This window comes from Dendrobates tinctorius, unplaced genomic scaffold, assembly GCF_039654945.1.
Source record: "Dendrobates tinctorius isolate UK_male_01 unplaced genomic scaffold, ASM3965494v1 ptg000074l, whole genome shotgun sequence".
Taxonomy (NCBI): domain Eukaryota; kingdom Metazoa; phylum Chordata; class Amphibia; order Anura; family Dendrobatidae; genus Dendrobates; species Dendrobates tinctorius.
In genome coordinates, this window is record NW_027361742.1 from 17,657,846 (window position 1) to 17,681,679 (window position 23,834).

Consider the following 23,834-nt stretch of genomic DNA (forward strand, 5'->3'; position numbering starts at 1 on the left):
GGTATAATGCATTACAATGTATTATATCTAAAGTGAAAGTCCCATAAAGGGACAAGGTAAAAAAAAAAAAAAAAAAAAAATGTAAAGAAAAAATATTAAAGAAAAATAAAATGCCCTAAAAATTCCCCTAAAAATACAGATTTTTATGTAAAACAAAAAAAAACACGTTTCGTATCACCGCATCCGTAAAATTCCCATCTGTAAAAGCGTCACCCTAGTTAACCCCTTCAGTGAACGCCGTAAAAAAAGAACACAAAAAAGTGCAATTACACGCGATCAAAAAGAGATATAAACATGGTACCGCTGAAAACGTCATCCTGTCCCGCAAAAAACGAGCCACCATACTGCTCTATCAGCGGAAAAATAAACTTATAGCTTGCAGAAAAAAGTGATGCAAAAATAATTATTTTTTCTATAAAACGTATTTATTGTGTAAAAAACAACAAAACATAAAAAAACTATATAAATGAGGTATCGCTGTAAATCGTACTGACCCGAAGAATAAAGCTGCCATACTAATTTTACCACACGCGAAACGATGAAACAAAAAAACTATTTATGAATTGCTAGATTTTGTTCATTCTGCCTCCACAAAAATCGGAATAGAAAGCGACCAAAAAACGTTATGTGCCCGAAAATGGTACCAATAAAAACGTCAGCTCGTCCCACAGAAAACAAGCCCGCACATGACTCTGTTGGCCGGAATATGGAAAAATTACAGCTCTCAAAATGCGGCGATGCAAAAATTTCTTACAAAAAATTCTTCCAAAAAAAGTGTCTTTTAGTGTGCGACAGAAGCTAAACACGAAAAAAGTATATAAATCTGGTATCGCTGTAATCGCACCGACCCAAAGAATAAAGTCGCCTAATCACTAATAACGCACGAGGAACGGCGTAAAAAATAAAACCATTTCTTTACCTTTTATGGATTTGTCATTCTGTCTCCCAAAGGTCGCAGTAAGGCGATCAGTGGTTTACCTGCACATATGGGGTATCAGCATACTCAGGACAAATTTCACAACAACTTTTGAGGTCTAATTTCTCCTGTTACCCTTGTGAAAATAAAAATTGGGGGGCAAAAAGATCATTTTTGTGGAAAAAAATATGATTTTTTTATTTTCACGGCTCTACGTTATAAACTTCTGTGAAGCACTTGGGGGTTCAAAGTGCTCACCACACATCTAGATAAGCTCCTTGGGGGGGTCTAGTTTCCAAAATGGGGTCACTTGTGGGGGGTTACCATAGTTTAGGCACATCAGGCAAACGCAACATGACGCCCGCAGACCATTCCATCAAAGTCTGCATTCCAAAATGGCGCTCCTTCCCTTCTGAGCTCTGCCATGCACCCAGTGGTTTACCCCCACATATGGGGTATCTGCGTACTCAGGATAAATTGCACAACAACGTTTGGCATCCTTTTACCCTTGGGAATATAAAAATTGGGGATCAAAAACAGGATTTTTTGGGTTGCTTACCGTAAAATCTGTTTCTCGGAGCCTTCATTGGGGGACACAGAAACCATGGGTGTATGCTGCTGCCACTAGGAGGCTGACACTGCACAAAAAAAGGTTAGCTCCTCCTCCGCAGTGTACACCCCACCGACCGGCAGGAAGTTCCTCAGTTAGTGAGAAAGCAGTAGGAGAAGTAACAGAATAGATTGAAAACAGAACAAACAACTCAACTGAAACAAACCGACAAACATAAGAACTGGAGTTGTAGAACATGGGAGGGTGCGGTGTCCCCCAATGAAGGCTCCGAGAAACAGATTTTACGGTAAGCAACCCAAAAAATCCTGTTTTCTCGTTCGCCTTATTGGGGGACACAGAGACCATGGGACGTCCCAAAGCAGTCCCTGGGGTGGGAAACAAACTTCCATCAGGCCAGTGGACTCGCCACTGCAGCCTGCAGAATCCTTCTACCTAGGCTGGCGTCCGCCGAAGCGTAGGTGTGGACCCTGTAGAATTTCACAAAGGTGTGAACAGATGATCACGTTGCAGCCTTGCAAAGCTGCAGCGCGGAAGCTCTGTGGCGCACCGCCCAGGAGGCACCCACCGCCCAGGTAGAGTGCGCTCTGATCCCTGGAGGGGCCACTCGATGCTTGACCCGGTATGCCTCCAAAATTGCCAATCTGATCCAGCGCGCAATAGTGGCCTTTGAGGCTGGGTGATGAACAGAGAGTCTGACTTCCGCAAGGAAGTCGTCCGGGCTAGATAGACTCTCAATGCCCTGACTAGGTCCAGCTTGTTCTAAGACCGCTCCCGTGGGTGAGCTGGGCTCGGGCAGAAGGATGGCAGAACAATGTCCTCATTGAGGTGAAACGAAGATACCACCTTCGGAAGAAAAGAGATCGGAGGCCGCAGAACTACCTTGTCCTGATGAAGGACCAAAAAAGGAGAGCGGCAAGAAAGTGCCGCTAATTCCGACACGCGCCGGATGGAGGTAATGGCCACCAGAAAGGCCACTTTCCAAGAAAGGAGGGAAAGGGAAACGTCCCTGAGAGGTTCAAAAGGAGGACCCTGCAGAACCTGAAGAACCAAATTAAGATCCCAAGGATCCATGGGAGCTCGGTACGGAGGAACCGTGTGAGCCACACCCTGGAGGAAGGTTTTGACCTGGGGCCGGGAGGCCAGAGTTTTCTGAAATAAAATGGACAGTGCCGAAACTTGACCCTTCAAGGAACTGAGAGCAAGCCCCGCATCCAGCCCTGCCTGAAGAAACGCCAGAATAGAAGGGAGCGAAAAAACCAAGGGCGCGATGTCATTGGCCTCACACCAGGAGAAATAGGCTTTCCAAGTACGGTAATAGATCTTCGAAGAAGGCGGCTTTCTGGCGCGGATCATGGTATGAATTACCCGATCAGAGAATCCTGCCCTTCTCAAAACCTCGGTCTCAACAGCCACGCCGTTAAATTGAGCGACCGAGAATTGGGGTGGCAAATCGGGCCTTGAGACAGCAGATCTGCCCGTCGGGAAGCTTCCAGGGGGCGTCCGCGAGAAGGTTGACAATGTCTGCGAATCAAGACCTTCTAGGCCAATTCGGGGCGATGAGGATGACTGGAATCCCCTTCTGCTTTGATTTTCTTCAACAACTTGGGAAGAAGAGGCAGAGGAGGGAACAGGTAGGGGAGCACGAACTGTGACCAAGGGACGGCCAGAGCGTCGGCGCCCACTGCCAGAGGGTCCCGAGACCTGGACACGAATTGTGGGACTTTCCTGTTGAGGCGAGATGCCGTGAGGTCTACATCCGGGGTTCCCCACCGACGGCATAGCAGATGAAACACCTCCGGATGTAGGGACCATTCCCCTGCCGCGAGACCCTCGCGGCTGAGGAAATCGGCGGCCCAGTTGTCCACGCCGGGAATGTGAACCGCGGAAATCGTTGGAACAAAGGTCTCTGCCCATTGAAGAATTCTGGACACTTCCGCCAGGGCTGAGACACTCCGTGTCCCCCCTTGGCGGTTGATATATGCCACCGCTGTGGCATTGTCTGTCTGAATCCTGACAGGCAGGCCCTTGAGGCGCCTTTCCCAGTGGACGAGAGCTAGATGGATCGCCTGTATCTCTAGGACATTGATCTGCAGAGCTGATTCCTGAGTCGACCATCGACCCTGAACAGTGTGATTGCGGAACACTGCACCCCAGCCGATGAGGCTGGCGTCCGTAGTGACAATCTGCCAGTGAACGGGAAGAAAAGACTGCCCCAAGAGAATGAGGGGAGACGTCAACCACCAGTTGAGAGACCGCCTGATCTGGCAGGAAAGGTGAACCGGACGATCCAGAGACAGAGCCGACCTGTTCCACCTGGACAAAATGGCCTGCTGGAGTGGCCTGGCGTGAAATTGGGCAAAGGGAACTGCCTCTATCGCCGCCACCATCTTCCCCAGGACCCTCATGGCTGTCCTGAGGGATGGAAATCGTGTGATCTGTAATGATCGCACGCCCTGCTGCAGGGAAAGAATCTTGTCTTGTGGGAGAAATACCCTTGACCGACGAGTGTCGAACAGAAGGCCCAGAAACACAAGGCGTTGAGAAGGGACCAGACAGGACTTTTCCCGGTTGACGATCCACCCAAAACTGGACAGGGTGTCTAGAACGATCGCCACACTTAGGCGGGCCTGTTGAAAGGAGGGAGCCTTGATCAGGATATCGTCGAGGTACGGAAAAAGAACGAGACCTCTGATCCTCAACAAGGCCATCAACGCTGTCATAATCTTCGTGAAGACTCTGGGAGCGGTGGCGAGCCCGAAAAGAAGCGCGACGAACTGGTAATGTTCGTGAAGAATCGCAAACCGCAGGAACTTCTGATGTCCGGGAAATATGGGCACATGTAGATAGGCATCTTGGATGTCTATGGAACCCATGAATTCCTGCTCCTCCATGGAAGCAATTACCGAGCGAACTGACTCCATCCGGAAGTGGCGAAGGCGAACTCTCTTGTTGAGTAACTTGAGATCCAAGATGGGTCGAACTGTCCCGTCTTTTTTCGGCACCACAAACAGGTTTGAATAAAACCCTGTGAAGCGTTCCGATTCGGGAACGGGCACAATCACCCCGGAACTGAGAAGAGGCGATGGCCGTACCGAACCCCGGGACCAAGGCCGGATCCCTCGGCGGACGGGATTGTAAGAAACGATCCCATGGAAGAGAAATGAACTCTATTTTGTATCCTGTTGATACAACCTCTCTGACCCAAGCGTCCTCTACTGAGGCGAGCCAGACGTCGCTGAAGAAGAGAAGTCGACCTCCCAATTGGAAGGGACCCACGGGAGACCGATGGTAGTCATGCGGACGTAGACCGTCCAGATCTAGATCTGGACGGTCTTCCCTGGGAAGAGTGGGACCGCCAGGACGGAGTGGGCCTGAAGGAAACCTTCTTTCTTTCCTGACGTGCCTGTGGCCTTTGCTGGTTGGAAGGGTTTTCCGCCGTATTGAAACGGCGGAAAGTCCGAAAGGGACGAAACTGACGCCTTGGAGGAGGTCTGCGAGGCTTGGAGGGGAGAAGAGAACTCGTACCTCCGGTAGCGTCCTTAATAATCTGATCCAATTGTGATCCGAAGAGACGCACTCCCTGAAAAGGCAGATTGGTCAGAGACTTTTTAGAGGACAAGTCCGCCTGCCAGGCCTTGAGCCAAATTGTACGTCGGATTGCCACGATGTTACTTGACGCCTGAACTGCGCAAGATGCGGCATCCAAGGAGGCAGAAGGCAGATAATCCCCCGCATGGGAAATCTGATTGGCGAGATCGTCCAAATGCTCTGGTCGTGCCTTATCCAGAATGCCCTGCCGAAGGTCATCTGCCCAAGTGGATATGGCCTTTGCTGCCCAAGAAGAAACAAAGACTGGACATATCGCTGCTGATGCCGCTTCGAAGGCAGATTTTGCTAGAGATTCTATGATCCTATCATTAGAATCTTTTAGCGACGCCACACCTGACAGCGGAAGGACCGTATTATTAGAAAGTCTGGACACGGGAGGGTCCACCGAGGGAGAAGCGGCCCAGTTGTCCGTGAGCTCTTTAGCAAACGGGTACAGCACGCCGAGACGCTTTCCTCTTTGAAAGCGTCTGGTCGGATCTTCTCTCTCCTTTGTAAAAATCTTTCCAAACTCAGAATGGAAGGGAAACACCCTGGATGGTGTTTCCGCCCGTCTGGACGAAACCTCCTGATCTGAGGATTTCGCAGGGGCGTCAGCGATGTCAAAGGTATGGTGAATCGCGGCAATGAGGTTTTGCACCGTAACCTTCATGTTCGCATCCTGGTCCGAATCCAGCTCTAAGAACCCTTACGATTCCGAAAGCGCTTCGCCTGACTCGGGGGAGGAGGCCCGAGAGGGAGACTGCTGGGGACTATGGGGTGAGGTAGGACGAGGGGAGGACTCCGCCTGGAGGTCCTGCCTGGGCCTCTTGCGACTGCCGCTGGCTGGCTCAGATGGGACGTCCTGAGACGTGCTGGGTCCCGCCGAAGCTACCAAGGGCAACTTGTCCAGAACGGCTACTAGGGACTGAGACACCTTGGTGAGGTCTGCCACTGACTGTGATTGAGAGGAGGCCCAACCCGGCATGGGGGGCTCACTCGCCCCTGGGTCTATGGATGGCTCCTGAGCGGCGTCGGGCTGGATTGGATTGCTACAGTCCAGGCAGAGGGGAGTGGACTGACCTGAGGGAAGTTTGCGATTGCAGGACGAACAGACAAAAAACTTCACCAGAGTGCTAGGGGGGGCCGCAGAGCGGGTACGATCAGACTTAGCGTTGGACATAGTGAAAAGAGAGGCAGTGCCGGCCGGTTGGGGGACAGAAGGCAGAGAAGGGTGTCAGTCTGCAGGTGCAGAGCTACTCACGGTCCGGTGTCCCCAAGGGCGACGCTCTCTGATCTGGCTGCAGGATGAGGCCAGGCCAATCCGGCTGAAAAAAGGCCCAGCGACCGAAATCCGACAGGGAATGAGGTCCGGCTGGCAGGCTGAGAAGATGGCGACCACCAGGGAAAGGACGCGCTGCCAGAGGGAGAAGAAGGGCGGAGCTCGCCGCAGAGATCCCCTTAGCACCGCCCGCTGTCCAATAGCAGGCTGGTGTGAGGCAAGGGGGCTGGGAAGGCCTAGGACGGGCGGGAGAGAAGCCCGCTTAGAAGAAAGGGGCAGGGGGCGTGGCCGCGACGCAGCGGTAGGCCCGAGATGAAGCCGGGGCCTAAATTAATAGCGCTGGCCGCCTGTCAGCAGGGGGTCGGCGCGGAAGATGCGCCGCAACACCGGGCCGCGTCCCTGCTTCCCACAGCCCGACCCCTGTATACCCCTGCCGGGATGAAGAAAAAACGGGGGGGGGGGGGGCGCAGAACAAGGCCCGAAAGAACAGGGGCCTTCATGGATGCGGCGACCGTGGGGAGAAGCGGGCGCGCAGGCCCTACCGTGGTCCCCTGGCGACCGCCTTAGGATGAAAACGCCGGGGGACCGCTAGACCGCATACTCACCCAGGCCGGGGGCCACAATAAAGGTACCTGAGAATCCTACGTTGTCTGTCGTCTTTATGGAATCCACGCCTCGTCCAACCGTCAGGCTCTGGTAGGAGAGATGGTGGGCGGCGGGGGGCAAGGACCGTCCGTATAGCTGGCACGCACCTGTGCGAGGCTCCTGGTCCTGCCGCGGAGACCTATGAGGATACGGGGTGGCAGTACACGCCGTACTCATAGTCTCTTTGTGGGAGTACGGATGTGACTGTTCACTCCGTATCCCTCCGAAACCTGTAAAGGAACGACGCACGACGAGGTAGATAGGGGTCTAATAAAAGACCCGTGTCCACCTCCTACTGACACTAAGCTAAACTGAGGAACTTCCTGCCGGTCGGTGGGGTGTACACTGCGGAGGAGGAGCTAACCTTTTTTTGTGCACAGTGTCAGCCTCCTAGTGGCAGCAGCATACACCCATGGTCTCTGTGTCCCCCAATAAGGCGAACGAGAAAGATCTTTTTTGTGGAAAAAATATGATTTTTTTTAATTTTACGGCTGTATGTTATAAACTTCTGTGAAGCCCTTGAGGGTTCAGAGCTCTCACCACAGATCTAGATAAGTTCCTTGGGGGGGTCTAGTTTCCGAAATGGGGTCACTTGTGGGAGGTTTCCACTGTTTAGGCACATCAGGGGATCTCCAAATGCGACATGGCATCTGATCTCAATTCCAGCCAAAAAAGTCAAATGGCGCTGCTTCCCTTCTGAGCTCTGCCATGTGCCCAAATAGTGGTTTACCCCCACATATGGGGTATCAGCGTACTCAGGACAAATTGCACAATAAATTTTGGGGTCCTGTAACCCTTGGGAAAATAAAAATTGGGGTGAAAAGATAATTTCTGTGAAGCCCTTGGGGGTTCAAAGTGTTCACCACATATTTAGATAAGTTCCTTGGGGGGGGGTCTAGTTTCCAAAATGGGGTCACTTATGTGGAGTTTCCACTATTTAGATACATCAGGGGTTCTCCAAACGCGACATGACGTCCAATCTCAATTCCAGCCAATTTGACATTCAAAATCTCAAATGATGCTCCTTCCCTTCCAAGCCCTGCCGTGCGCCTAAAGATTGGTCTTCCTCCACACATGGGGTATCAGTGTACTGAGGAGAAATTGCACAACAAATATTGTGGTGCATTTTCTCCTGAAACCATTGAGAAAATAAAGAAAATTGTGTCCAAAGATAAATTTTGGGGAAAAAAAGTTAAATGTACATTTTTTCCTTCCACATTGCTTCATTTCTTGTGAAGTACCTAAAGCGTTAATAAACTTATTGAATGTGGTTTTGAACACCTTGAGGGGTGCAGTTTTTAGAATGGTGTCACTTTTGGGCACTTTCTGTTATATTGACCACTCAAAGTGACTTCAAAATGTGAGGTGGTCCCAAGAAAAATGGTTTTGTAAATTTTGTTGTAAAAATGAGAAATCGCTGGTCAACTTTTAACCCTTATAACTTCCTAACAAATAAAAAAATTTGGGTTCCAAAATTGTGATCATGTAAAGTAAACATGTGGGAAATGTTATTTATTAACTATTTTTGTGACATCTCTCTGATTTAAGGGCATAAAAATTAAAAGTTTGAAAATTGCCAAATTTTTAACATTTTCGCCATATTTCCGTTTTTTTCATAAATAAACGCAAGTCATATCAAAGAAATTTTTCCACTAACATGAAATATAACATGTCACGAAAAAAATCTCAGAATCAGCGGGATCCGTTGAAGCGTTCCAGAGTTAGAAGCACATAAAGTGGCAGTGGTCTGATTTCAAAATTAAGGCCTGGTCTTTAACCTACAAAATGGCTTGGTCGTTAAGGGGTTAATAGGAATCCTTAAGTCGCAGGGGCCCCGGGGTCTCATTTACGCTCTATACACTTATATGCTGTCTGTGGGAACCGGCTCTGCCCTGGTGACGATCAGGAGGAGGTGGGGGTGGTCGTATTCCTGATGCTCAAGATGAGGATTGGGAGGAGGTTCTCGAGTCTCCGATTGGTGTGTCTCCATCGATCAACAATAGAATGATTCAATTATATTTAACCCCTTCACGACTCTTCAGAATGGGTCGACTCCAGTCTTCGGAATGTTTGAGATGTCACTCAGCAGAGGCAGATTTTGCTCATATGGTGTGGAGTTGTCCCATTATCCTCTCCTACTGGAGTGAGGTAACATCGCTGCTGACTTCATTAGTACAAATCCAGGTTCCCCTTAACCCGTTGGTCTGTTTAGTTGGGCTGCTGGACGGGGAGATGTGGGGACACCATGTTAGAATTTTCTTTCGGGAGACACTCTTGCTGGCCAGAAAGATGCTGGCACTACGGTGGATGGGTGGTGCACATCCTGCAGAGCAGGGATTGAAATGGTAAATTCAGTTATACGTATGAACGAACGCTATATCAGAACCGGGGCTGTCCAGGGAAATTTGACATAATATGGGATAGGTGGAACTCCTCTCCTCTCACCATTCTAGTACGTAGTGGTTCGGTACCACCGTAACTATTATGCTAAAAATATTTCGGGTTATCCTATAGCACCAAATGGCTATTAGTAATGCATAATTGTGCATGGCAGCGTGGTTGCAGTTTAAGTAGATGTGTAGTATCATTTTGAGATATATATCGCCAAATGGTCATAAAGACAAAATGTTCTGCTCACTTGTCGATTTGGTTTATTATCCCTACAACATTACATGGACTTATGAATCCAAAAGTTGTATTAAGGATTTACTATGCAAGATTGCTGTACCTTTATAGTTGTTTGGACAAGTGTATGTATATTGCTTTGGCTATATCCTAGTGTGTATATGTTGTGTTACGGTTAATAAACTAATTTAAAAAAAAAAAAAAAGCAACCAACATATGTTTGGAGTCTATGAACTCTTAACGACCTGGAGAATCATAATAGCAAGTCAGTTTTAGCATTTGGTGAATATGGTAAAAAAAAAATTCCAATAAACAGTTGTGGAATTGCACTTTTTTTGCAATTTCGCTGCACTTGCAATTTTTTCCAATTTTCGAGTACACTATATGGCAAAACCAATGGTGTCCGTCAAAAGTACAACTCGTGCCGCAAAAAAAAAACAAGCCCTCACATGGCCATATTGATGGACAAATAACAGAGCGAAAAACAGAAATCCAAAAATGAAAAAGGGCTGCAGTGTGAAGGGGTTAAAGGGGTTGTCTGGGACTAAATTATTGTATACCTTTCTGCAGTATAGGAGTGTACATCAATCAGAATAGGGGGGGATCCGGCATCCAGCAACCCCGCCAATCAACTGGGGTTTTGCTCTGGCAGTAGATAGATGTAAGCAATGCAAGGAGTGGAACTCAGCTCTGTATATTGCTGGAGCAAATATAGCTGACTAGTGGGGTGCCTGACCCCGATCTGATAGGTCATCATAAGACATTTCATCCAGGAAAACATATTTAACATTTTCTCTGAAAATACAACTTTTAGCCAAAAGAATAGTTTAGTGGAAATCCTCTGCGCTGCTGAACGATGGGAAGAGACGTCAATCCATGTATGGTTTATTAATAAATTGTGGCTTTATTCTACGCGTTTCGAAGTTACAAGAACTTCTTCCTCAGGAAAAAGAAGGACCTCATGTACATAACAGTGGATTCTTATAGGTGAGCTTTTTGAATCTAGGTGCCAAAAGGATTCCACCTGAAAATTCAGGTTGTGTCAAAGTTCAAAGTAAGTGTATTTGGACTATTTGTGTCCTACTATATATGCAAGATTAATAAAAATTCACATACAATAAAATACATACTTTTTCTAGAAATGGTCCACAAAGAATTAAAATGACAAAAATAAAAAAAGAGAAAAAAATGTTATTAAAAATACATAGGAGTTTTGCTCTGGTCTAGAATCCTTGTTACATTTGTTAAAAAACATGTTCAATGTCCCGCTTCTCTACCTTGCCAGCTATTCTTGCATATATGACACAAAAAGTCCAGATACGCTTACATTGAACTTTGACACAACCTGAATTGTCAGGTCGTATCCTTTTGGCGCCTAGATTCAGAAGGTGCACCTACAAGAATCCACCGTTGTATCTACTATGTACATGGTGTATGTATATGGACAGCACGGTGGCTCAGTGGTTAGCACTTCAGCCTTGCAGCGCTGGAGTCCTGGGTTCGAATTCCACCAAGGACAACATCTGCAAGGAGTTTGTATGTTCTCCCCGTGTTTGCGTGGGTTTCCTCCCACATTCTAAAGACATACTGATAGGGAATTTAGATTGTGAGCCCCATCGGGGACAGTGATGATAATGTGTGCAAACTGTAAAGCGCTGCAGAATATGTTAGCGCTATATAAAAATAAAGATTATTATTACATGAGGTCCTTTTTTCCTGAGGAAGTTCTTGTAACTTCGAAACGCATAGAATAAAGCCACAATTAATAAATCATACATGGATTGATGTCTCTTCCATCGTTCAGCAGCGCAGAGGATTTCCACTAAACAATTCGTCTGGATAAAAGTCTTTCAGTTTATGTCGTAACCCGTGAATCTGCAGCAGCTGTAACATACTACAAGCGCAAAAGAAGTCTAATCATGTTAGCACACTAACGCTTATACCCCGATTTTAAGGGGATAAAACCCTATTTTGGCGCCATCTTCTCTTCCCAGCATTTTTTGAAAATACAACTGTGTTAGCTCTTTTTTATACCCACTTTGTTGTGGATTGATACAGGAAAAAATAGCTCCATGTTTGCACATACTGTACAGAGAGCCTGGAGGACCATTTATTTCCATCAGGTACCGGGGTTACGACAACTGACAATCTAATGTTGTAGTGTTATACAAGGTGTAGTGTCCACCATGCACAGGAATACTGAGAACAGTAATGCTAAAATTGTGCTTACAGTCACATTAGATTTGGAAGGAAGGAAGGAAGGAAGAAAGAAAGGAAGAAAGGAAAAAAGAAAGATACTGCACATTACCGCATACAGCATCAATCACATTACCTGTTCATGGCTTGGATTTTTAGGCCCTCCTCAATACTATGGCTGAGCGCTTGCTGATTGTTATGTTTGCTGATCCTGGCCAGAACTCTTTCCTGATGAGCTTCATATTCATCTCGACTTGGATAGATTTTACTTATCAAGGCATCAAAGTTTGGGTCTGGTCGTAGTGATCTTTTGGATACCAGCTTTTTACGACATGTCGGACATTCCTTATTTCTGTTTGAAAAATATTATGGCAGTGTGAAAAATAAATGAACTAGTAAACCATGTAAATAACACTTACGGTAAATGGGATATATCATTAGGTTTGAAAACAAAAACTACATAGAATATTAAATAGATCTCTTAGACCTGAAGAGTCTGGGGCTGATCTTTAAAATAAATGAAAGAATGAATAGAATCCCTTTTTTTTTTTTTTTTTTTTAAAGTTTCAGCTTAAGGGGATTCACGGACAAGTTGTCCAAAATGCCGTCACATACAGTATTTCAGGCTGCAACCCGCCTTAGGTATGCATTAGGATGGATTGCCTGAAGGAACAGTACCCACCCAAGACAAATTTTTTGACAACCTAAGGCTACTTTCACACATCAGTTTTTGTGCATCAGGCGCGATGCGGCGAAAAGTGTAAAAACCGGATCCGGCGCCTGTTGCCACCGGATCCGTTTTTTTCCCCATAGAGTTTCATTATTGCCGCATTGCGCCGGATGCCTATGCGGCGTATCCGGTTTTTGCTGGATCCGGCAAAAACAGCCGGTCCGGCGTCTGGAAAAAACGTTACATGTAACGTTTTTTGTCTGCGGTAAAAAACCGGGAGACGCCGGATCCGGCGACATACGGGTTTTTTTTATAATGGTAGTCTATGTTCGCCGGATCCGGCGGCATCCGGTTTTTGCCTGATTCCGGCGCCGGATCCGGTTTTTGCACTGAGCATGCTCCAAAAAGTATCAAATTTGGGGAAAAACACCTGCCAATCTCCACCCACCCTATAGGAAAGGTAGAGAGAGGGCATTAATCACCCTTAATACAGAGGAGAAAGAGCTACTGGAGACACACACAGCCACTGGATTCTGCCACATATACACCAGCCAGACAGACATCCAGCAACCAACTGGATTTTTGACAGCCATCCACTATTGGACCTCCAGCGAGCAGGAGTTTGAGTGTGAGTATAAAAATTTTCTTGCAAGCATAGGTTTTCGTTTTGTCTGTGTGACTGCCGATACCTGCGCACCCATCCCCGTCACAGCCAGCGACTGTCTTGCCGCCTTCCCAGATAAACTTGTCACCACCATGACCCCCACAACCGCCACTTGAACCCTCTGCCGCAGAACCCCCATCACTGCTGTCACTGCTAGCCACCACGCTGGAGTCCCATGCTGTACCTGCTGCTGCCTGCCCAGCATGTATATGTATATATACACACACACACATGTATGTTGTTCATACATTGTACTATTGTTTTTAAAAAGTTTCAGGTGTGGTCATCAGTGTGGGGGGGATTCTAATTATGAAGGACAGTGTGAAGTAGTTTGCGTGGGTGGGTGTGTGAATTTATGTGTAAATACTGTAGGGGGAGGTACTGTATATACTCGTGTATATGCCAAGATGTTAGGAACATTTTTGGTGCTAAAAGTCCCCCTCTTGGCTTATACACGGGTCATCTCCCTGTGGGTCAGAGGGGGAGCAGGGGTGTCACAGATCATCCTGCTGTCATATCTGTAGCCTTGCTTGCTTCTCCACTGTCTCCCTTCCTGTCTTCAGTGGTAACGTTACCATTCCTGAATCTGTGCGTTGCAAGCATAGTGATATCCACCTTTCCTGGGTCCATTGCTGCTCACTGCGGTCTCTGCTGCATCCTCAGTGGGTGCGTTGATGTGAGAAGTGCGTGTCCCCCTCTGCTGGATGAACAGTCACTGACGCAAGAAGTGGCAGACAGGGGCGATGGACCCACAATAGGTTTTTTTTTTTTTTTTTGGCATATGGGGGCATATTCTATGGAACAGCATATGGGGCCATAGTGTATGGGTTACACACTGGGCTTATGTGTTCCCAATTTTTGGGCCGGTGCGGCTTATACACGAGTATATACATAGTAATTTTGCGATGGTTTGTTGCCCAAGCTGCATTTTATAGCATGGTGAGAGTGGAATTCAAAAAATCTTATTTTTTACTATTTTTGTTGTTTTGTTTGATTGTAAAAATAAATGTTGCACACAGCACAAATCTAAACTACATCGTGCTTTTTTCATGCAGGAACTTGCCCAGGACACTACTGCAAAATCCTAATTTGCAACCCATATTGTAAGTATACAGGCCTGAAAGCTTTGAATATGGTTAGTGTTGTAGGTAACAATTGTTTTCATTACAGAATTTAAGCCAGACATGTCTTCTTCTGGGAGCCCTCCCTCACATCGCCAGCGAAATGAGGTATTTTTTTTTTTTTATTATTGCCAGAACATTCTTGGTACACATAACCCTATATATGCATTCTTGTTTAATAGGAAGCTGAACCAGAGGGTCTCTCAGAAGGAGACGGGCGTAGCGGAGAAATGCCTGGAGTGGGCTCCCTGCATGTAAGTATCTTTGCATTAATTGCACTAAAACATGTTCTTACACATCACTGGACCTAAAAACAAGATCAACATAACAGCATTTAATTTTCCTTTTCTTCTTTTTTTTTTTCCATTATAGGCTTCTGAATCTGTGGCTCGTCCGAGAGTTCCTCAAAGTGCCTCCCAGAGTCGTCGGCAACCACGCCGGGGCGGTCGCCATAGAGTAAGGTTTTTTTTTTTTTAGGACTTTTATAAGGTTTGTACATAATGCTGTGATTGTTATGTTTACCTTTTTTGTCTTTAAACAGGCTTCACAGCGTGCTCACGATTCCGACAGTGAGGATGTGGCTATTGATGTGGACCTCTTGATTGATATGGTGAGAGATCGTGAGCCGCTCTGGAATATGGCGGACCGCTTCCATGCAGATGCTTGTGTTACTAGACGACTCTGGGAGGAAGTGTGCCAGGCTGTGCTATCTAACTGGGAGGAACTCCATTCTCGGGCACAGAAAGAACAGCGTAAGTATTCACATTTCAGTAATGTTTCCGGATGTATTGTGCTTGATCCTAATCATTTTGTGTTTTCAATTTTCAGGGGAAAGAGTTCAGTTGCGGTGGCGGTCAATGCGGGATCGCTTCAAGAAGGAGTTCAACAAAGAGATGCAGGCTCCCAGCGGATCAAGAGGACGCAGGAGCCGCTATAAGTATTCTGAGGCCCTGTCATTCCTGAAATCAACTATGGTGACAAGAAGGTAAACATTCCTACCAGAAGTGATTAAATAAAAAATGGTCAAATGTGTAATCTTTTTTTTGGCAGCCAGGGCTAATGAATATCATGATATTAATGTCTATTTTTTTCTACTTTTTTCAACAGCACCTTCAGCAGCACGCGGGAGCCTGCATTGAACCCTTCTGGAGCGATCCCCCAGGAGGCCGCCACCATGGACCACAACATACCCAACCCCTCTGCACCCTCCCTGCCTTCCCTTGTGTGTGATCCCTCAGCCCCATCCACCTCTGCTGGAGCATCTGTGCAGGCTTCATTACATGAAGCTGCTGTTGACGAGGTAGGCTTTCCTTTACCTCACCCCTCTGACACAGCTGCCCTCTATAGAACACCTTTGAGTTCTGGGCGGCTGCGTCAGCGGGGTCAGGAAAAGCAGTTGGCTGCAGAGTTTATGAATCTACATGCATCCTTTCAAAACACTATGAAAGTCATGACCCAGCAAATGTCTGCTGGGTTCAATCTTGTTACTAGAGAGGTGCTTGATTTAGGCACGCGTGTTGAAAGGATGCATCTAGATGCAAATAAAGCGCCGCATCATTCTTTTTTCAAAGCTGTGATTGAGCGGCTGGACAACCTAACTCCTGAACAGCAGCTACATGTAATGCAAGCCTGCCAGGTGGCCTTAGCACAGGTGACATCAGCAGCCCCTCCAACAGGCCCAGTAGTTGCTCCAGGCCCGGTCCTTCCTACCCCTCCTGTACCATACCATTTTACCCAGTACCAACCTCCTGCCCCTTTCCAGTCTGCTTCCCTGTACAAGTTCCCAACTGCATCCGTGCCTACACTCCCTTCCCAACCTACACTCCCTTCCCAACCTACACTCCCTTCCCAACCTACACTCCCTTCCCAATACATCCAGTCTCCTTCCACATCCCAAATTCAAGCGTCCTTCACCCACAGTTTAGTTTCCCCCCCGTCTATTGTTTTCTCCACCCCTTCATCAGCTTTATCCACCCCTTCACCTTCTTTCTCCATTCCTATACCTTGTCCTTTGCTATCTGACCCCTCACAAACTACATCCTCCCACAACACCCCTGTTGAAGTGGTCCAAACTGAGAGCCCCTCCAATACTATTTCCGCTACACATTACACCAATCTTTAATGTGTTTTGTTGTTACCAATAAAAAAGTTTTATTACAAAAATATAAAAGAAAAAATTCCAGCTAAAGCTGATAAAAATAAAAAAAATTTTTCAGTCTGTCAAATGTTTTTGTTTGTTTTACTGTTAATATAACATGTCGATGTATAAAACTCAATGAGTGTGTGTGTGTGAGTGATTGTGCGAGAGTAGGTGTGTGTGAGTATGTGAATGTATGGGAGTGTGTGTACAAGAACATGTATGAGTAATTACGTACGTGTGTGGCGGTGGGGGGAGGCCTGCTGGTGGGCAGTACTGTGGAAGGTCCTTGGATACCGCTTTATAGCCCCTATATTATTTTCTACACACCACACTACATGATTTAGTAGAAAGTTTTTAACTAAATGATAATTTTTGTTCAATTTTAAAAGAGCTTTGTCAGGAATTTAAAAAATGGGAATATTTTCGTACAAAAAATAGGTAGTAAAACAATATAGAATACTGATACAAAGGTACTAATACTTTACCAAAATTGAAGGGTACAGTAACTTAAACCACAGAAATGGTTTGGTACAACAAGGTTAAAAATTGGTTTTAACATCTCAAACCATGTCATCCTGCCATTCAACTCTACCTTCAGGTGACATAAAGTACTCGGCAAATGTGTCCCTCATTCTGGACACTGCTAGAGTACTTCGCACATTAACACTGCGATAATCATGCAATGTGGTTTCAACATCATTGTCTTCGATGGCAATCTGTTCCTTACTAATAACCAAATTGTGTAGCACAACACATGCTTTTACCACCTCATCCACATTTTCTGTTTTCAAGTTAATTGCGGTCAACAGTACTCTCCATTTAGCGGTAAGAATTCCAAACGAACACTCCACCATCCGCCGTGCTCGTGTCAGGCGATAGTTGAACACTCTTTTTGTTGGTGTCAAGTCTCTGCTTGCGTACGGCTTCAGCAGGTGTTCTGACAGCTGAAACGCTTCATCACCTACGCAGACAAATGGCAGTGGTGGCCCAGAAGTTTGAGGAAGCGGTCTTGGAGGTGGGAATTGGAATGTGTTTCCGTACAAATTACGTCCCATTGCTGAAATTTTAAAAACTTGTGAGTCATTGGAGCGTCCATAGGCCCCAATATCCACCGCAATGAATTTGTACTTGGCGTCTGCAATCGCCATCAGGACTATTGAGAAATATTTTTTATAATTAAAAAACTCAGATCCCGATCCTGCTGGTTTAGTGATCCTGATGTGCTTGCCATCAACTGCACCCAGGCAATTCGGAAACTGACAGATGCTGTAAAATTGGTCAGATATTTCGAGCCACCTCTCTGTTGTGGGCTGTGGGATAAACTCTTCATGTAGACTATCCCACAATGCGCGGCATGTATACTTGATGATACCTGATAATGTTGAAATCCCAATCCTATACTGGTACTGTAGCGACGAAAGCGATTCGCCTGTTGCAAGGAATCTGTGGGAAAAGTTAAAAAAAATAATTAATGCAAAATAACTGCAACAACAGGAGGAGACACATTTCCAGTATACTGAAGTCTGCTTTGAAGGACAAAGAATAACAATTGCTTACCGGAGAGTGACCATCAAACGCTCCGGTGGTGAGATGGAGAAGCGGCAGTAGGTGTCACGTCTCCGGATCAGTTCTCCAACCCTGTCCAGCAAAAAATCAAAAGTTTCCACTTTCATCCTCGTATACTGAAAAAACTTCTCTGGATTTCCTCGCAACGACAGATATAACGTTGCAAACACTCCCAGTGTCAGCCTCTGTGCAGTTATAGGGTGAATCCAGAAACGACGTCGGCGCAGACGCATGATACGCTGCCTTTGTCGCTCCTTCGCCATGACAATTGCTGCCAAAGAATTGGCCTCAAAAGTGAAATCAATGTAAGCCTGAGCGATGTTCCCAATAATGGCTTCCATCTTGCTCCAAAACAACAACCTGTCAACAGGGTGTATACCAAGGTATATATAGGATTTTCTGTAAATGCCAGTAGCCAATGGTGGCTTTTGGGCGTTTTTTTAAAAACCGGATCCGGCAAAAAAACGGATGGAAAAACTGATAAAAACTGATGCACCGGTTACGGTTTTTTGCCGGATCCGGCATAATCCGTTGACCGGATCCGGTAAAAAACCGGAACCGGTGCATCAGTTTTTTCACATGTTATGCCGGATCCGGCAATGCGGCACGGCGCCGCATCGCGCCTGATGCACAAAAACTGATGTGTGAAAGTAGCCTAAGGCTACTTGCACACTAGCGTTATCAGTCGCAGCGCTCGGCCACCGCTAGGCTCCGCCCCCGGCCGCGCTCCCTCCGGTCAGCTCTTTCTATGGGCGCATGACGCTGCATGCAATCAGCGTACCCTATATTTAGCGTTGGGTAGGCTGGTCGTGCGCTGGTATGGTTTTGCCGGCGCATGTGCCCTTTTTGCGTTGCGCCGATGTGCGCCAAACACGCCATGTTGCATTTTTGTGCGCTCGGCGCACAACGCTAAATATAGGGTACGCTGATTGCATGCAGGGCCATGCGCCCATAGGAGGAGCTGACCGGAGGGGCGTGGCCGGGGCGGAGCTTAGCGGCCGCCGAGCACTGTGACTGATAACGCTAGTGTGCAAGTAGCCTAAGGGTGTGCTTACTCTGATAGCAGAAATTCTCCAAGTCCCAATCACTTGTGGTTTTGAATTATTTCTGTTTTTTGAAGTTTCTACCCCAAATACTCAGCAAAAAAATTCTTAGTGTGAATACACCCTTAAGGCTATGTGCCCACGTAGCGTTTTAAAACGCACAGTGAAAACCGGACTCCTTCCCAGAAATCGCGCGTTTTTTTCCGCGCGATTTCACCGCGATTTTCTCAAGCACTTTCCAAGCGATTTGAAGCATCGCTTGGAAACTGATTGACAGGTTTGTCACACTCGTCAAACATAGTGTTTATCAACTGTGAGCAGCTTTTTACTAGATAGAATGTAAAAAAATGATAAAAAAAAATAAAAAAAATCGGGGTATATTTACCTTCCGACGTCCCGCGCTGCCATCCCGGGCCTCAGCGTTCCCAGCGATGCCTTGCGAGACCCGTGATTACGTTGGTCTCGCGTTACTATAGCGATCTCGCGAGACCGCTAGAGTCACGCGAGACTACGTCATCACAGGACCTTGACTAAAGGCATTACTGTGAACGCTGTGGCCCGGGATGGCAGCGCGGGACGTCGGAAGGTAAATTTTATTTTTTTATTCTTTTTTTTACAGGGGTATGGTACCCAGGGCCTGGAGGACAGTCTCCTCTCCTCCACACCGTGGGTACCAACCGCACGAGACGCTTAACTTCCCGCATGGTGGGCATAGCCACATGCGGGAAGTAAGCGATTCTCATGCATTCCTATGGGTGCGGAATCGCGGCAATTCTTTGTGATTCCGCACAAAAGAATGATCACGCTGCAATTTTTTCCGCGATGCGATTCCGCCGCGGAAAAAAGCGCAGCATTAGCACAGCATGTGCGGAATGCCATAGGAATGCATGGGGGGCGTTCTGTACACGATTTTTAAATGTTTTCGCAACGTTTTCGCGCCGAAAATCGTGGCAAAAACGCTTAAAAATCGCATCGTGGGCACAAAGCCTAAAGCAAGTTCCAGTCATGCTGAGGAGCAGCATCATGAACAAGCAAAACAGATTTTCTCACTCAGCCCAACGGGTTAACAGCTGTACACAGCAGGGCTTAAGCAGAAGGACTAAGCAGAATGGACTCTTTCCCCTGCATCACTTCAGCTCCATGCTCAGTTGTCAACTCATTCTGCTCAGTCAGCCTCTATGCCCTATTGTAAAACTGCCAGGCTGACTGACCAGAACGGGTGTCCTACGTCTGTCCTGCTCCGTGTTCAGGCTGAATGAGCAGATCAGTTATGCTCATTCATGATGCTGACAGGACATTGTTTTAAAATCATGCAAAGACCTGTGTCTCAAGCAGGGTTTCTTCAGACTACTCATTCCAATGCATACTAAGAATGCATTGCAGCTTGAATTATGTGATGGCGGCTATTTCAGACAACTTCTTAGGAGACATTGGGAGTCCACTTAGTTAGCTTGATTAACAGCGCTTCGGTATCCCGCCTGCTGCTGAGATCCCACACTGCTCAGTATGAGCTGCCGCTGTCAGTCAGGCTGGGTGGGCAGAGACAGAATACGCTATGGCACCAGCAATATCAATCTACTGCTGGTGTCACAAAATGCTCATTCTAAAGAATCACTCCCACAACACTTTACATTGCCTACACCTCTGTAAATGTATATGTAGTGTAGTGCAAGTACGGTAATATACTCACCGATCGCCAGCTTCTCTGGTGTCCTCCACCTCTGCGGTCCACTTCCGAGTCAAGTGATAACACTGGGGTCTGTGTGTAAGACAGAAGTCTTTTTACAATGTAAGCCTATGGAAAGTAAGAACAAGGCTCCATACATTGTAATAGTCACTTCTAGCTCACACAAACCCCACTGTGAGTCACTGAGTTGGAATAGAAGTTAGGTGACAAAGAAGAGGACCGGAGCGGTGCTGGAAACTGGAGAAGATGATAAACAAAGAGTATAGCACTGCATTTACACCACTCTATAGATACACATTTACAAAGGTGTAGGAAATTCCGTACTTTTAGGAATATAAGACACACCGGATCATAAGACGCACCCCAAATTTTCAGAAGGAAAATAGGGAAAAAATGCAATGTGTCAAGTGGGGGTCCGTCTTACGAATTCAGCTTACCGGGGGGGGATCGGCAGCACAGGTGGAGGAGTGGTCACAGGGTTTGGTCGGTGGTCCAGGCTGGTGCGGTGACCTCCGGGAAATCTCATCCTAGGCTGGCGCTGCTCTGTGGTGCAGCGGGGCTCCGCCGGCATTTTGCGCCAGGTATGGCGGTAGTGGTGCTCCTCTGTAGGGCGTCAGGGCTCCGCCGGCATTTCGTAAAAGCCCAGAGGTCCCCGCAGATCCAGTGCTGTGATGCGGTGGCCTCCAGGAAAATGGCCGCCGGGGGCGGCGCATGCTGTATCTGTGGGGGCCTCCGGGCTTTCACGAAATGCTGGAGGAGCCCCGCTGCCCAACAGAGCACCACCACTGTCATCACCCCACAGAGGAGCACCACCGCCGCACCAGCCTAAGAAGGGAGGCTGCCCAATATCGCTGCTCCCATTCGCTTCAAAACTTCTGGAGCAGCAAGTCCACGCTGATCTTTCCTCCCACCTATCATCTAACTTGCTCTTTGACAATCTACAATCTGGTTTCCACCCCCATCACTCCACTGAGACAGCCCTGACCAAAATTACTAATGACCTACTTGCAGCCAAAGCGAACGGACAGTACTCTATACTCCTGCTTCTAGACTTGTCCTCTGCATTCGACACAGTGGACCACTGCCTCCTACTACAGATCCTCTCCTCCTTTGGCATCAAATACCTCGCCCTATCCTGGATCTCCTCATACCTTTCCAACCGCACATTCAGCGTCTCCCACTCCCACACTACCTCCTTATCCCACCCTCTCTCTGTTGGAGTCCCCCAAGGCTCTGTTTTAGGACCCCTAGTCTTCTCAATCTATACACTAGGTCTGGGGCAACTCAAAGTCTCACGGATTCCAGTACCACCTTTATGCTGACGACACTCAGATCTACCTCTCTGGCACAGACGTCACCTCTCTGCTGTCCAAAATCCCAGAGTGTCTATCAGCCATATCCTCCATCTTCTCCTCTCGCTTCCTCAAGCTCAATGTGGACAAATCTGAACTCATCATCTTTCCTCCATCTCACAGATCTTCCTTACCCGACCTACCTATAACAATTAATTACATCATTCTTTCCCCAGTAACGGAAGTCCGCTGCCTCGGAGTAACCTTTGACTTTCCCCTGTCCTTCAAACCGCACATCCAAGCTCTTTCTACCTCCTGTCGCCTCCAGCTCAAAAATATTTCCAGAATCCGTCCTTTCCTCAACCCTCAATCTACTAAAATGCTTGTGCATGCCTTCATCATCTCCTGCCTCGACTACTGCAACATCCTTTTATGTGGTCTCCCTGCTAACACCCTCGCACCTCTCCAGTCCATCCTTAACTCTGCTGCCCGACTAATTCATCTTTCTCCTCGCTACTCCTCCGCTTCTCCCCTCTGCAAATCTCTTCACTTGCTCCCATTTCCTCAGCGTATCCAGTTCAAATTACTAATACCTACAAGGCCATCTATAACCTGCCTCCCCCATATGTCTCTGAGCTAATCTCCCGATACCTTCCCTCACGTAATCTCCGGTCCTCCCAATACCTCCTTCTCTCCTCTACACTTATTCGCTCCTCACCCAACCGCCTCCAAGACTTCTCCCGAATAGCCCCTATCCTCTGGAATTCTTTGCCCCAACATGTCCGACTATCAACCACATTTGAATCCTTCAGACGGAACCTGAAAACCCACCTCTTCAAGAAAGCCTACAGCCTGCAATGACCCCGCTACCTCCTCAACACTACCGGAGATATCACCTCAACCAACACCGGACTGCTGCAACCCACCAACCTACTGTCTCCTTCCCCACCGTCCTGTAGCATGTAAGCACGAAAGGGCAGGGTCCTCTCTCCCCTATATATCAGTCTGTGATTGTTAGTTTGTTTAATTTAAGTGATATCTGTAATTTGTATGTAACCCCTTCTCATGTACAGCACTATGGAATCAATGGTGCTATATAAATAAATAATTCATATTAGCCCATGATTTTCGCCATTTTATATGTATAGTCCAAGCGATCAGAAGATCACATCTTCAAGTCCCCAAGGGTCTAACAAATAGTTAAAATTGAAAAAAAAAGTGTTTTAAAAATATGGAAAAAAATAGATAGAAGTTCAAATCAACCCCTTTTTGCCCCATTAACTAACCCCTTACTGCCATCGGATGGTATAGTATGTCCGATGGCAGCATCCCCCGCTTTGATGTGGGCCCCGGCGGTAGAGGTGGGGTAGCCGAGACCCCAGAGAACATGATTCGGGTCAGTTTTTACCGACCCCAGTGTTGCAAACAACGTTATTAACAGAATAACAGCAACCACAAAAAAAAAAGTCAAATTTCCCATTTAATTTCTCTCTCCTCTGATGTGATCGCACATCAGAGGAGAGAGAAATGTGGTCCCCCGATTCCCCTCCAGGATCTCCGGTGTCCCTGGACCCTCCTGCATCCTCCCATGATGGTCCCCCGGCATCTTCTTCTGGGAAGAAAATGGCGGGCGCATGCGCAGTGCACCCGCCGAGATCTGCCGGCCAGCACCCGGCAACAATAGGAAATTTTTCCTATTGGTTCATTTTGATCACTCTGATATAGACCTTATCACAGTCATAAAAAAAAAAAAAAAATGAACATTTTACTTTTTTCACAAAAAGTTTACTTTGGAACCAATTTTTTTTTTTCATTTTCTCAAGGGTATCAG

General features: G+C 47.0%; 2 protein-coding genes across 2 annotated transcripts in view; one reads left to right on the plus strand and one right to left on the minus strand.

The window, feature by feature from the left end:
- Positions 1 to 23,834, minus strand: part of RNF2 (ring finger protein 2) — a 55,039-nt gene that overhangs the window by 21,234 nt on the left and 9,971 nt on the right. The window contains exon 4 of the mRNA XM_073582901.1: positions 11,957 to 12,172. Within this exon, the coding sequence (XP_073439002.1) occupies positions 11,957 to 12,172 (216 nt within the window). The remainder of the gene's footprint in view (positions 1 to 11,956; positions 12,173 to 23,834) is intronic.
- LOC141096362 (uncharacterized) lies at positions 14,654 to 16,971 on the plus strand. Its single transcript, XM_073582917.1, has 4 exons — positions 14,654 to 15,027; positions 15,104 to 15,260; positions 15,383 to 16,070; positions 16,954 to 16,971. The coding sequence occupies exons 1-4, from the start codon at positions 14,790 to 14,792 to the stop codon at positions 16,969 to 16,971; spliced, it is 1,101 nt and encodes a 366-aa protein (XP_073439018.1). The 5' UTR covers positions 14,654 to 14,789.